The sequence below is a fragment of the Nomascus leucogenys genome, chromosome 17 (genome assembly GCF_006542625.1).
Source record: "Nomascus leucogenys isolate Asia chromosome 17, Asia_NLE_v1, whole genome shotgun sequence".
Lineage (NCBI taxonomy): Eukaryota > Metazoa > Chordata > Mammalia > Primates > Hylobatidae > Nomascus > Nomascus leucogenys.
Window position 1 is genome coordinate 65,167,430 of NC_044397.1, and position 13,991 is coordinate 65,181,420.

The following is a 13,991-nucleotide window of genomic DNA, read 5'->3' on the forward strand; positions in this document are numbered from 1 at the left end:
CATCATGAGAAAATAGAGGCAAAGGGAAATAATTAATTAATAAGTAAAATTAAATGAAAAGGAAGACTGCAAAAGACTTGAGGTCACTCTGCCTTAGTTTATTCCAACACTACAGCAAGCAATATTTCCTGAAGAATTAACTAGAAGAAGTGATTTGGGGAATGAACACCCACTGAAACAAGTTTTTTAAGGCCATCAATCTAGTTTGTTTTGAAATGGGTGTGTTTTAGCATTGTTATTTACTAGGCTTTCACACTTTTTTTCACTTTATTTAACGTCATTCATATTGCTTTCCCCAAGAGTCTTTTTTTAAATCTAACCAACCATATTTTGGCCATCCAAATACTTGTTAGGAACTTCCCAACCCACTATCAATGGAGAAGAATTGTTATAAAATCAAATAATTATTTCACTGTCAGAATCTAAGGCACATGACAAATCAGATACATTTAAACCTGAGGGAGGCTTTAAGCAACAAATTTTCAAATACATAACTACCTATAATGTTCCAGAAGGAAAAAGAGACCCTCTGCTATGTATACATGGCAGATGAAGGCACTCTAGTAGAAATGGACATCCATAGTCTAGTCTAGTCAACTGTTTTATGTCAAAGAAGGAATATTCCTAAATCACACAAAGGTGCCTATATTAAGCTTGAATAACATAATAAATATGGAATGTGTGTTCACCATCTGATCTATGGCTTCTTGCTAAAAACACTGCTCTTTTCCATGTGGCCAAATTGATGTTTAGCCTCAATACATTTGTAATGAACACTTCCAGTTTTACTTTCATAAGCATTCACTTTCCCTGGTTTCTTTCTAAAATTACTAATTTCAATGGCAAAAACAGCAATTACTTTTGCCCCAACCTAACAACTCATTTAATCCTATGGGTTAGTGCAGAGTAAAATCCTTTTGGAGTATGTAAGGGAAGAAATTATGAATATTTTAAGGAAGGATACCTACCTCAGGCCCTGTGATGTGCATCAGACCAGAAACAGCCGAGGCAACAGCATCATAACCAGCTCGCTGAGAAATTGGACCTGTCTGACCATACCCTAAAACAACAAAAATAAACATATTCAGCACTACACAGGGTGTGCTAAAACCACTGTACAATATAGTGTGTTAGAAACATTTGTATCCAGAAATCCTCAGCATTTTGAGACTATTAGATCTATACCATTCCTTGAAGAAGGCAGTAAGAATTCATTATAGTGCTCGACCCTGGCTATTCATTTTTTTTTTTTGAGATGGAGTCTCATTCCCGTCGAGCAGGGTGGAGTGTAATGGTTTGATCTCCGCTCACTGCAACCTCCACCTCCCAGGTTCAAGTGATTCTCCTTCCTCAGCCTCCCAAGTAGCTAGGATAATAGGCGCGCCACCACGCCCAGCTAATTTTTGTATTTTCAGTAAAGACAAGGTTTCGCCATGTTGGCCAGGCTGGTCTCCTGATGTGAAGTGATCCACCTGCCTCAGCCTCCCAAAATGCTAGGGTTACAGGCATGAGCCACCGCGCCTGGCCTACCCTGGCTATTCTTAAAAAAAACTCAGGCCGGGTGCGGTGGCTCATGCCTGTAATCCTAGCACTTTGGGAGGCTGAGGTGGGCGGATCACTTGAGGTCACAAGTTCAAGACCAGCCTGGCCAACATGGTGAAACCCTATCTCTACTAAAAATACAAAAATTAGGCGGGTGTGGTGGTGCACGCCTGTAATCCCAGCTACTGGGAAGGCTGAGGCACAAGAATCGCTTGAACCGGGAGGCAGAGGTTGCATTGAGCTGAGATTGCACCACTGCACTCCAGCCTGGGCAACAGAGGGAGACTCCCTTTTAAAAAAAAAAAAGGAAATAATTCAAAACCAGGCCCACATTCTCACATGCAATAATCAATTAGAGTTGAGTATTGCCTCTCCCCTCTACATGGGGCATAAATCCTCTGATATGCCACAGGGTCCACCACTCTACTCCCATATGCCTCAGCCGGGTTTCACTTACTTCCCTGACTCCAACAGGTATTTTCTACCCTTGCTTTGTACGCAGTAATATACAAAGTTAAGCTAATATACAAAGTTAAGCAAAACAATATCCCCCTGAGTTCTATTTATGTATTTTCTCAAGTAAGCAAAGAAAACCTAAATGATTTTAAGATTTGGACATAAATAAAACAATAACATCAACTAAGTGATTTTTAAGATTACAAAGAGAAGGTAGAGAAGGTGTCACATTTCTTTCTTTCTTTTTTTTCTTTTTTGCCATCAGCAAGAATCAGCAGAACACAGGAAAGATTTTCTCCTACTCCCCCCAGTCCTGGTGCTTATTGCTACATCATAAAGATTGTATCAGGCCAGGCGCGGTGGCTTACGCTTGTAACCCCAGCACTTTGGGGGGCTGAGGTGGGAGGATCACCTGAGGTCAAGAGTTCAAGACCAGCCTGGCCAACACAGTGAAACCTCGTCTCTACTAAAAACACAAAAATTAGCTGGGTGTGGTGGTGGGTGCCTGTAATCCCAGCTACTGGGGAGGCTGAGGCAGGAGAACTGCTTGAACCTGGGAGGCAGAAGTTACAGCGAGCCGAGATTGCACCACCGTACTGCAGCCTGGGCAACAGAGCAAGACTCTGCCTCAAAAAATAATAACAAAAATAAAAATAAATAAAGGTCGTATCAGAGGCTACATAAATCTGTCTCCAAATCCTTCCTATCAAGCAGAGTGGCCCAATGAAGAGCTTTCCATACACATCAGCTACTTGCTGATATTCCCTGCATATGCTGCTTTAGGAAGGCCATGAAAGGGTTGCCTGCAAGCCTTGTTTCTCCAGCCACCTGGAAGACTCTCAACCTTTTGTAAAAGAGCACTCTCGTTATATATGTTGCCACAGCGCTTATCACAATAGAAACACAATACCATTAGTTGTTAGATTTATTTTGTCTCCTCCCTACTAAAGTGTATACTCGAGAATGTTTTTCTGTTTGGTTCGCTGCTGTATCCCCAGCCTCTAGAACAGTGTTCAATAACATTTATTGAAGGAATGAATGAGTGCAAAAATATTTTATATAAAAATAATTTTTGGCCAGATGCGGTGACTCACGCCTATAATCCCAGCACTTTGAGAGATCAAAGCAGGCAGATCACTTGAGGTCGGGAGTTTGAAACCAGCCTGGCCAACATGGTGAAACCCCATCTCTACTAAAATTACAAAAATTAGCCAGGCGTGGTGGTGCATGTGCAGTCCAGCTACTTGGGAGGCTAAGACAGGAGAATCGCTTGAACCCAGGAGGTGGAGGTTGCGGTGAGCCAAGTCCACGCCACTGCACTCCAGCCTGGGCAATCGAGGGACAGTCTGTCTCAAAAAATAAAAATAATAACAACAATACTAATTTTTTTCAAAAACAAATAATCTATAAAAAGTAAATAAATAAAGAAAACCACAAAAGTGAGTGATAATCACCAATTCATCTACCCAGATGCATTTGCCACCAGAAATGATCTTTGTCACAAATAAGAGTATGTAAAACAAACTCCACAGATAAAATTATCACTTAATATTAATGAATTAAAATAATTCAAGATCATAATTATTGATGATTAAAAAAGGTGTTAAAACATGTCTCTGCTTATGTTTTATCTTGGAAAATTTCAAATAAAAATAGATAGAATATATAATAAACCCATCAGTCAACTTCAAAAATTATTCATGGTCAATTTTATTTCCACTATGCCTATTTTTCAATTAGAACTATTACAGGAAGAAAAAATAAAACCATTATCTTTTTCTTTTTTCTGTTTTTTTTTTTTTTTTTTTGAGACCGGGTCTCACTCTGTCACCCAGATTGGAGTGCAGTGGCACCGTCAGGGCTCACCGCAACCTCGACTGACTGTGTTCCAGCAATTCTCCCCCCTCAGCCTCCCGAGTAGCTGGGACTACAGGCACACACCACTACGCCCGGCTAATTTTTGCATTTTGGGTAGGGATGGGATTTCACCATGTTGCCCAGGCTGGTTTTGAACTTCTGAGCTCAAGTGATCTACCAGCCTCAGTCTCCCAAAGTGCTGAGAGTGGGCATGAACTACCACGCCCGGCCACATAAAACCATACTGAAAAACCCAAAAGTCTTGATTCAGGTAAATTATAGTTTTATCTCCCAATATCAATAACAAAATGTATACATTCTTAACTATTACTTTCTCAGTCTTTAGAAAAACAAAAATGGGATATGAAGCAAATAAAGAGAAGTAAACTAAAGTCAACATTCTCTGTGCAGAAATAAATTAACACCAAGTTTTAGAGAATGAGTTCCCGGGCAGGCAGTGTGCTGCTGTAAAGGGCACCCTGGCCCGGGATTCCAGCCTTCAAAGCAATGGTTTTCAAACCACAGGTAGTCCCCAGCATAAAACAAGTCTCCAGGAACAGAGAGAAGCTGCCACCATCGGCAGGAAGGCCTGTGCACCGTGAACCACCTGTTATCTCAGCAGGAAGTCAACAAAAGGAATTAAGTTTCAGTTAACTCTAGGTTCGGAAAATCAGGTGCTTCTGGCCAGGAGCCCAAATCCCTCAAATGGGACAAACCCAGGTCCCTCACCATCAGTGCAACTCTAAACAGACTCTTCTAAATAAAGGCCTGCAGGAAAAATTCTCTTTTTGTTCAGCTTAGAACAAGGGAGAGACAAAAATATCCTAATTACTTTAAATTACAACTTCTAAGTATTTCTATTCAAGAGAAAAGGAATAGTTGCTCTCATTGGAAGCAGTAAGGTATGGGGAAAAAGGGGAGTTTTAGGATTAAAAAAATCTGGATTCAAATTATAGCTCTGCTAACTATTAAATCTTTGACAATTCATTCAATCTTCCTAAGCCTCAATGTCTTCATCCGTAAAACAGCAATATTCACATTTATCTCATAGATTTCTTATGAGGATTTAATTTGATTAGATAACACAAGCAAAATGAATTTTATATCGAGAGCTAAATATACATAATTACTAAAGATGCATTAATCAATATATTAATAATATATTAGCTTACCTTTTCTACAAAATGTTGAGAATAACAAAAAGAAAACTACCCTGAGGTATGTCAAATGATGACAATAGACATCTAAGCATTGAAATTATGTTGTTTAATAAACCATAAAAATTAAGATATTTTGTACGTGGAACCTTGCACTTGTTCATAATAATGAAGAAGCTGACAATAATAATAACAAACATGGCTGGGCGCGGTGGCTCACGCCTGTAATCCCAGCACTTTGGGAGGTCAGGGTGGGTGGATCACTAGGTCAGGAGTTCAAGACAATGTCGCCTGGGCGACAGGACAAGACTCCGTCTCAAAAATAACAATAATAATAATAATAATAATAATAAACATATATATTCTGTAATAGGAGTAAAAAATTATTCCACGTTTTCACCTTATACTTATAACTATTTAAATACTACCAGTACTATCAACAAATATTTATGAGAATAAATAAATAAAATTTTAAAGCAGAGAATGAACATCAAAATGGTATTTTACTAAGATTACTCTGTTGGTGATGTGCAGAATGAAATTATTCATTAATAATTTAATGAAGAGGTAGAAAAAATGTTAAGCCTGGGATCCAGAGAGTTCCTTTAAATTTTATTTTTAGCTTTACAATTCCAAAAACAACTATGATTAAAATCTAAATTAAAGAGGAAAAATGTATGCATGTCAATTCTATTTTATATTCAAGTAAAGAGCTAAGAAAAATCAGGGAAGTTATGGAAAATCAAAGAGGAACACCCAACACACATTTTCTTTCTCTTTCTGCCTCCCTCTCTTCCACTTAGTAATTCACATTCATTTTAAGGAGCAACCTCGCCATCTTGTGGCATTTATGGACACTGAAAGCAAAACGTGAATTTCTAGACATAGGTAAAAATGTACAGGGAGGAAGCTAAGGGGAAAAGATTTATTATCTCTTAATATTTTCCCTGAATGCCATATGATCTGGCCTGCCTACCCCATTTCTCTTCTTAATTATGTCTAACTTTGTGTTTTCCCTCTCTCCCATCAGTGCTCAACACACTGTCTGTTAATGGTTATACTTTTGGAGGTCACAGTTCCCTTTGACAAACTGGTAAGAAGCTATGAACTCTCCTCAGAAGAAAGTAATTGAATACATGATCATACTCTTAGAATCCCACTCATTAACCCCTGTTGCTCTGGGCTAAGAGTCAGATTAAGGACCTTCAGTAGGTCATCACTGCTCCAGGCCTGGAGAACCTCAATTATCAAAACAATTCTCCTGACAGGGATCTGTTCAAGGACAGCTTTGAGGCTTTCAAGCAACCAAGAGACTCAGGATGAGGCTTTCACTTGATAGTAAAACGAAAAGAGAGAACAAAATAAAGTATCTCTCATCTAGGCTATTTCATTAGCCACCTTTTTCTGCTCTCCCTACCTCATTTTTGACTCTTGTGATCACCGTGATTGACTGATTGATTGAGACAGGATCTTGCTCTATTACCCAGGCTGGAGTGCAGTGGTGTGATCTTAGCTCACTGAAACCTCAAACTCCTGGGTTGAAGCAATCCACCTGCCTCAGCCTCCCAAGTAACTGTGACCACAGGCATGCACCACCACATCCAGCTGATTTTTAAAACTGTTTATAGAGATGTGGTGTTGTTTTGTTGCCCAGGCTAGTCTTGAACTCCTGAGCTCAAGCAATCCTCCCACCTCAGCTTCCCAAAGTACTAGGATTACAGGCATAAGCCACCACGCTCAACCATACAGTGACCTTTTGAAAAGGTAAATCAGTGCACTACTTTCCTGCCTAAAGCTTTTTAAGGGCTTTCCAAGTCACTTAAAATAAACCTCCACTCTTTATCCTGGCTTAGAGGGTCCCACGTGGCTTGGTTACTACCTACTCTTTGGCCTCAGCTTGTCTGTTTTCCCAACGCCCTATCTTGGGTCCTGATGTTTTTAGTGTTCTCCACAGCTTATTCCCAAGGTGGGGCCTTTGCACTACCTAGGATGTACTTCTCTTCAATCTTCACATGGCTTGCTACTACATCCTCCTCAGAGAAGCTTTCTCTACCACCCAATCTAATATAGACTCCTAGGAATTCTCTAGCATTTTATGATATTTTCATTCTCTCTAAAGTACTTATCACCAGTGGATACTTTTATCTTTTTGATGGATATCTCTCTCCTCTAGAATGTTAGCACCCTGAGGCCTGTGACCAAGGTGACTGTTCTCTGCAATATCTTTAGCACCTAGAATAACGTCCACCAGTAACTTAGCAAAAGCGTGTTTAATAAATGAGTGAATGTGAATATATAAGTCTGGGAATAAAAACAACACTAGTTACAACTGGCTACAGGACAGAGATAAACCTCTACTCCCTCCAGTGATGTCTGAAATAACCTATTGAGGATAGAGGACTCCCAGCAACTGAGTCTCTGAGGTTCAACTGTTGACATTCCCCAACAGTCCATATTTGGTCCTTTCTCTTCTCATTCTCATCTCTCTAATGAATCTCATCCCTTCTAAACAAGATATTGGAAATCCCCATATCTAGAATAACAATGACAACATTTATCAAGTTATTGTGTATTAGACACTCTGTTAGACTTTTGTCAATTAGATTGTTTAATTCATACAACAACTCTATGAATTATCCCCTTTTTACAACTATAACTAAGACATGGAAAGGTTAACTAACCTACTCAAGGTCACACAAATAGGAAGTAACAGAGCTTGGATTTGAACCCAAGTCTGGGTCCTTAAATAAAAAGATGTTTATATATATTTATGCATGTATGGACATCTCCACCAGAAAGTCCAAGGGAATGAAAGCTGACAACCCCTAAGCAGAAGTTATCCCACTTAAGTCACACTCATATGCCACCAACCCAGACCGCTCCTTCTACATTCACTAATTCAAACTGAAGGAAACCTAAGGGCCATCCTGGACTCTATTCTTTTACTTCCTGCCTATATCCAATTGATCACTAATTCCTAATTATTTGACCTGCCAAATAATTCCCAAATCCATCCAGCCTCTCATGTCCTGCGATAGCCTACTTACCACTTCCCCTGTCTCAGTTTATTCTTCGTGTGGCTACAAAAGCCTTTCGAATTTGTAATTCTAATCAAGATATTTCCTTATTGAAATTCTTAGGAAATTGCCTGTAGGATAAAAATAACGGTTCCTTAGCATGACATACTGAATTGTTTGTGACCTAGCCCCCACTCACTCCCTATATCTTATCTCTGGCCACCCCTTGACATGCATACTTAGAATAGCCATTCTTCAGATATGCAAACTCTTTAATTCCTCTGGGCCTCTATACATGCCATTTCACTTGTGATCCTCATCTCCATTGTTTGTCAGTTCAAGGACAGCTCAAACCTAGCACTCTTTAAGATATAGACCTGGTCAATGACAGGTTACTAGAGACAAGAAAGAAGCAGGTTTCAAAGAGGACTAAGACCTATCCTGGTAATGAGTTCAAAAACAGTGTATATTTAAAAGTAATACCATTGTTATTAGCTAGAAGGTTAAGATTAATATTCTAAGCAACTACAGAAACTCCAGCAATAGACTGTTTACCTGAAAGGAGAACAAAATGCAATAAAATGTTTCATAGTAAGTAATGTAATTCTTCAAAATGTATATACATATCTGGATTCTGTTTATTTCTCTACTCATTTTCTAGTGTAGGATGTTTCTAAATTAAAATGATGAGGTATAAACTCCTGATGCTTTTTTTTTTTTTGAGACAGAGTCTTGATCTGTCACCAGGCTGGAGTGCAGTTGCACCATCTCGGCTCACTACAGCCTCCACCTCCCAGGTTCAAGTGATTCTCCTGCCTCAGCCTCCCAAGTAGCTGGGACTACAGGCACGCACCACCAAGCCCAGCTAATTTTTGTATTTTTAGTAGAGATGAGGTTTCACCATGTTGGCCAGGATGGTCTTGATATCTCCTGACCTCGTGATCCACCCGCCTCAGCCTCCCAAAGTGCTGGGATTACAGGCGTGAGCCACCACACCAAGCCTTTTTTTTTTTGAGACGGAGTCTCACTCTATTGCCCAGACTGGAGTGCAATGATGCAATCTCGACTCACTGCAACCTCCACCTCCTGGGTTGAAGCAATCCTCCTGCCTCCGTCTCTCGAGTAGCTGGGACTACAGGCGCATGCCACCATGCCTGGTTAATTTTTGTATTTTTAGTAGAGACAGGGTTTCACCATGTTGGCCAGGCTGGTCTTGAATTCCTAACCTCAGGTGATCCACCCGCCTTGGCCTCCCAAACTGCTGGGATTACAGGCGTGAGCCACTGCACCCAGCGCATATTCTTTTTTAATATTTATTTTCTTATGCATCCACTAAAAAGGCCTAGAATCAAAGACTAACCCAGTATCACTGAGATTCCTACTATCAGACAGTGGTATGTAAATACCACTTCCCACTAAGAGGAACTAACAGTCCTTGAAGAAATGGCTGATTCCAGGACGGGGCAGGAAAGGTACAAAATGTTCCTGGAATATCTTGTTTTACCAGAAATCAAGGAAGCTATTAAAAATTATTGGTCATGTCAAAAAGATGCAGAAGCCAACCCAGAAAGGCCTTTACTGGCCTGAGAATGTGAGCATCAAGAAGGATAATAATTGCAATAAATTGAAGCACATCAAATATGCTCAATACCGTAGGTTCATTATGATATTACAAAAGAAAATAGCCATCACTGGTAAAGCCTAGGGGAAAATTCATTATTATGACAATTGGTAAATAAAGGAAATGTGCATCTCTCCTGCCTATACCTCAGGGTAATCAAATAACTGATGAGAGAAAGAGTCCCCTTACAAAAGTTTCCCAACTAATATATAAAGAAGGAATGATAGAACTAGAATAGCACATTTTGTAATTCCTAATAAATTCACAGATCTGGGAAATCATCATCAATGCCTGCCAACATCACAGAGAAAGTAATGTCCAGCCATTATATGCCTCTTAGTGGAACTGCACACCACCTTCTATGAAGTATTTTTGGCCAAAAAAACAAAACAACACACACACACACACATACACACACACACACACACACACACACACACCTGAACAAGTTATAGATCAGTCTATAAAGAACAACAAAAAAATTAACATCATAGGAATTCAGCAAAATCAAAAAACACAACAGAACAAATTAACTGGTTTTTTAAACAAACAAATTTCAAGAAAAAAGACTGAGAAGGAACTATAAATTTAAAGTCTTAAGAAATATATAACTCAGCTACTATGATTACTTTATTCGGATCCCAATTCAAATTACCAACTAAACAAAAGAGAAAGAGAATTGGGAAAAATCTGAAAAACAACTGTATATTTAATGATATTAAGGAATAATGACAAAAAAAGTAAAGAAAGAAAGAAAGGCCGGGTGCAGTGGCTCACACCTGTAATCCCAGCACCTTGGGAGGTGGAGGCGGGATGGATCACTTGAGGTCAGGACTTCCAAAACAGCCTGACCAACATGGTGAAACTCCATCTCTACTAAAAATACAAAATTAGCCAGGCATGGTAGTGCACACCTGTAATCCCAGCTATTTGGGAGGCTGAGGCAGGAGAATCGCTTGAACCCAGGAGGCGGTGATTGCAGTGAGCCAAGATGGTGCCATTGCACTCCAGCCTGGGCAACAAGAGCAGAACTCCATCTCAAAAATAAATAAATAAATAAATAAATAACAAATAAAATAAACAAAATAAAGGAATTATGATTATTTTTACTTATGTGTAATAATGGCATTGGCCTCCAAAAGCGCTGAGATTACAGACGTGAGCCACAGCACCTCTCCAAAAGTGCTGAGATTACAGACGTGAGCCACAGCACCTGGCCTGGATGTTCATGTGTTAAAAAAAGAGTCCTTTCCTACTAGATATATCCCGAAATATTTAGAAATGAAATGATGAAATCTGAGGTTTGCTTTAAAATAATTGAGGCGTACACAACTATTAGATATCAATTAAAAATTTTTTGATAAAGTTGACATTGGGAAGCCAAGGCAAGAGGATCTCTTGAGCCCAGGACTCCATCTCTACAAAAAAATTTAAAAATTAGTCAGATGTGGTGGCACACACATGTAGTCCTAGCTACTGGGGAGGCTGAAGTGAGGGGATTTCTTGAACCCAAGAGGTCAAGGAGGCTGCAGTGAGTTGTGATCCCATCACCAAAGTAAGATTGGCCATGAATTATCATTATTGAGCTGGGATCTTAAGATCTCAAGGTCTGTTATACTGGGCAGGTGTGGTGGCTCACATCTGTAATCCCAGCACTTTTGGAGGCCAAGCGGGGGTGGATCACTTGAGGTCAGAAGTTCCAGACCAGCCTGGCCAACATGGTGAAATGCCATCCCTACTAAAAATACAAAATAATTAGCCAGGCATGGTGGCGGGTGCCTGTAGTCTCAGCTATTTGGGAGGCTGAGGCAGGAGAATCACTTGAACCTCGGAGGCGATGGTTGCAGTGAGCCGATACAGCGCCACTGCACTCCAGCCTGGGAGACAGAGCAAGACTGCCTCAAAAAAAAAAAAAAAAAGATATATTATACTATTCTCTCTACTTTAGGTAACTTTAAAGTTTTCCACAATAAGATGTTAAAAAAAGATTTATTTTTTATTTAATTATTAATAATTAACTTTTTATTTAATACATTTTTTGTTTGTTTGAGACAAAAGTTTTGCTTTTGTTGCCCAGGCTGGAGTGCAATGGCAGGACCTCGGCTCACTGCAAGCATGAGCCACTTCTCCCGGCCAATAAATTTTTAAGTGATATGCAAATATCATTTTGTATGTCTAAAAGTACACCAAGGAATTTTAGAGCTAAATGGGTCTGGGGAAAAAATTCTTACTTTACAGATGAAAAAAACTGAAGCCCAGATAGGTTAAGTGACTTGGCCAAAGTCATGAAGCCAAGCAATAACAAAACTAGAACTAATGCTCATTTCAGTTTTCCACTCTGGATACCCTACACCTGAAAAAAAAAAAAAAAAAAGAGTCTTCTATTCTGAAGATCCTTCTTAGCCACTTTTTACTTTTATAGGGTTAATTCAGAAACAAAACCAAGAGCCAGTTCTCTAGTGCTTTTGGTCTTTGTGTTTCTTTGTTTTGCAGACAGTACCCTTGTGAGAACTAAATGAGATGTGGTCAGCAAATGGTCCAAAGTTTTACAGTCTTACAGCATTTCACTTCATTTTTTCTATTGTCCTGGTGAAAAACCTTCCCATTACTTGGAAGGAAGTTTTGCCACAACCATACTGTCGATTTAGTAGTTTGTCCTTCTGTCATGTGTATAATAATGCAGATTCACACAGTTGTACCCATTTTGCTTTATTTCCTTTTCTCTTTTGCCCTTATGGTACAGATACAGCATCTCCAACCTACAGATAGTCACTTTCCTACATGCAAGATTCCAAAACCAACCTCAGCAGGATTCCAATAAGATTTATGTAAATTTCAATACAGCAAGAGACCTCCCAATATACCTGCTAGCCAATCTAAATTAACATATAACCCAAAGACTCCATAAGGTCAACTAATAGCAGTAATTTAGGGTTATAATAATAATAGTCAATATGTACAGAGCACTTCTGTGTTCTAGGGACTGTGTTGGTGCTTCATATGTGTCACCTCACGTAAGTCTCACAAGAACTATACGAAGTAAATTTTATTGTCCTAGTTTAATTATTATTGAGAAAATTGAGGTTCTGAAAGACTAAGTGCCTTATCCAAAGATACACAGCTACTTTCTATGATTCTGTAATTATTGAACTGTAAACACTCATTACTATGAGTAATATTTTTACAAAGTATTTCCATGAGTATCAACAATTCATCAATCTCAGCTGGGCACAGTGGCTCACACCTGTAATCCCAGCAATTTGGGAGGCTGAAGCAGGAGGATTAATTGAGGTCAGGAGTTCAAGACCAGCCTGGCCAACATGGTGAAACCCCATGTCTACTAAAAATACAAAAACTAGCTGGGCGTGGTGGCACGCACCTGTAATCCCAGCTACTTGGAGGGTGAGGCAGGAGAATCGCTTATACCCAGCAGGCAGAGGTTGCAGTGAGCCAAGATCACGCCACTGTACTACAGCCTGGGCGACAGAGTGAGACTCCCCATCTCAAAAAAAAAAAAAAAAATCATATATTATTCAAAGACCAAATATCTGATTAATATGGTTTACTACCTCAATAACCTTTGAAATTGGACCCCTCAATCTCTACCACAGAAAGGCAGCAAAACTGGCTGATTAATTACACAGCACCTAAAACTTCTGAAATGTAATACTAAGAAGCATATGTCCCCAGTCACCAAAGGTAAATAAATTGGTAAGTTAAGCAGTATCCTGTGATGCAGCAAAAGCATACTGAACAAAAAAGAAAAATGTTTACACTGGTATCTGTCTTTATTACAGAATTCCCACTTTGTTTTACTACATCCAACTTGGGAATGCTAATATATAAAGGTATGTTTTGTCTGGCAATTGTTTCATATGCATACGTTTCATTTTCCTCAACTAGACAGCACCTTCTACCCCAACAGGCAGGCATCCTCTGTGATACTGAAAGGTCTTGTTCCCTCATGGTACCCCACTGCAGACACAGCTGGGGCTTCTCCCACGGGAATGTAGTGTAGATGTCCCTATAGACAGCCTTCCTGGAACAATTTGGAATGATTGCAGCCCCACAGGAGGAGCACTCCCCAAATTCAGGCCAACACAAAAGGCAGAGTCACAATTCCTCCCTACTTGGAACATCAACATCCATACAGATGAAAAGAGGTCCAGTCTGATCTGAATAGCTGGAACACTGGGACACAGGAAACAGTAGTATAGCAGGAATTTAATAAGCACTTTTCACCTGACTGGTGCATGTTTTTGCCTTTTACAGTATTCCATGCATGCCTGTGATGTTTTTCAAATAAACTATCAAAATAAATGTTTCCAGAAGATTGATAGG

General features: G+C 39.5%; 1 protein-coding gene across 2 annotated transcripts in view; it reads right to left on the minus strand.

Annotated features, from left to right (window-relative positions):
• SUGCT (succinyl-CoA:glutarate-CoA transferase) overlaps positions 1-13,991 on the minus strand; it is a 746,309-nt gene that overhangs the window by 638,502 nt on the left and 93,816 nt on the right. For both annotated transcript variants that reach the window (XM_003268972.3, XM_012496977.2), the window contains exon 7: positions 969-1,060. In XM_003268972.3, the coding sequence (XP_003269020.2) occupies positions 969-1,060 (92 nt within the window). The remainder of the gene's footprint in view (positions 1-968; positions 1,061-13,991) is intronic.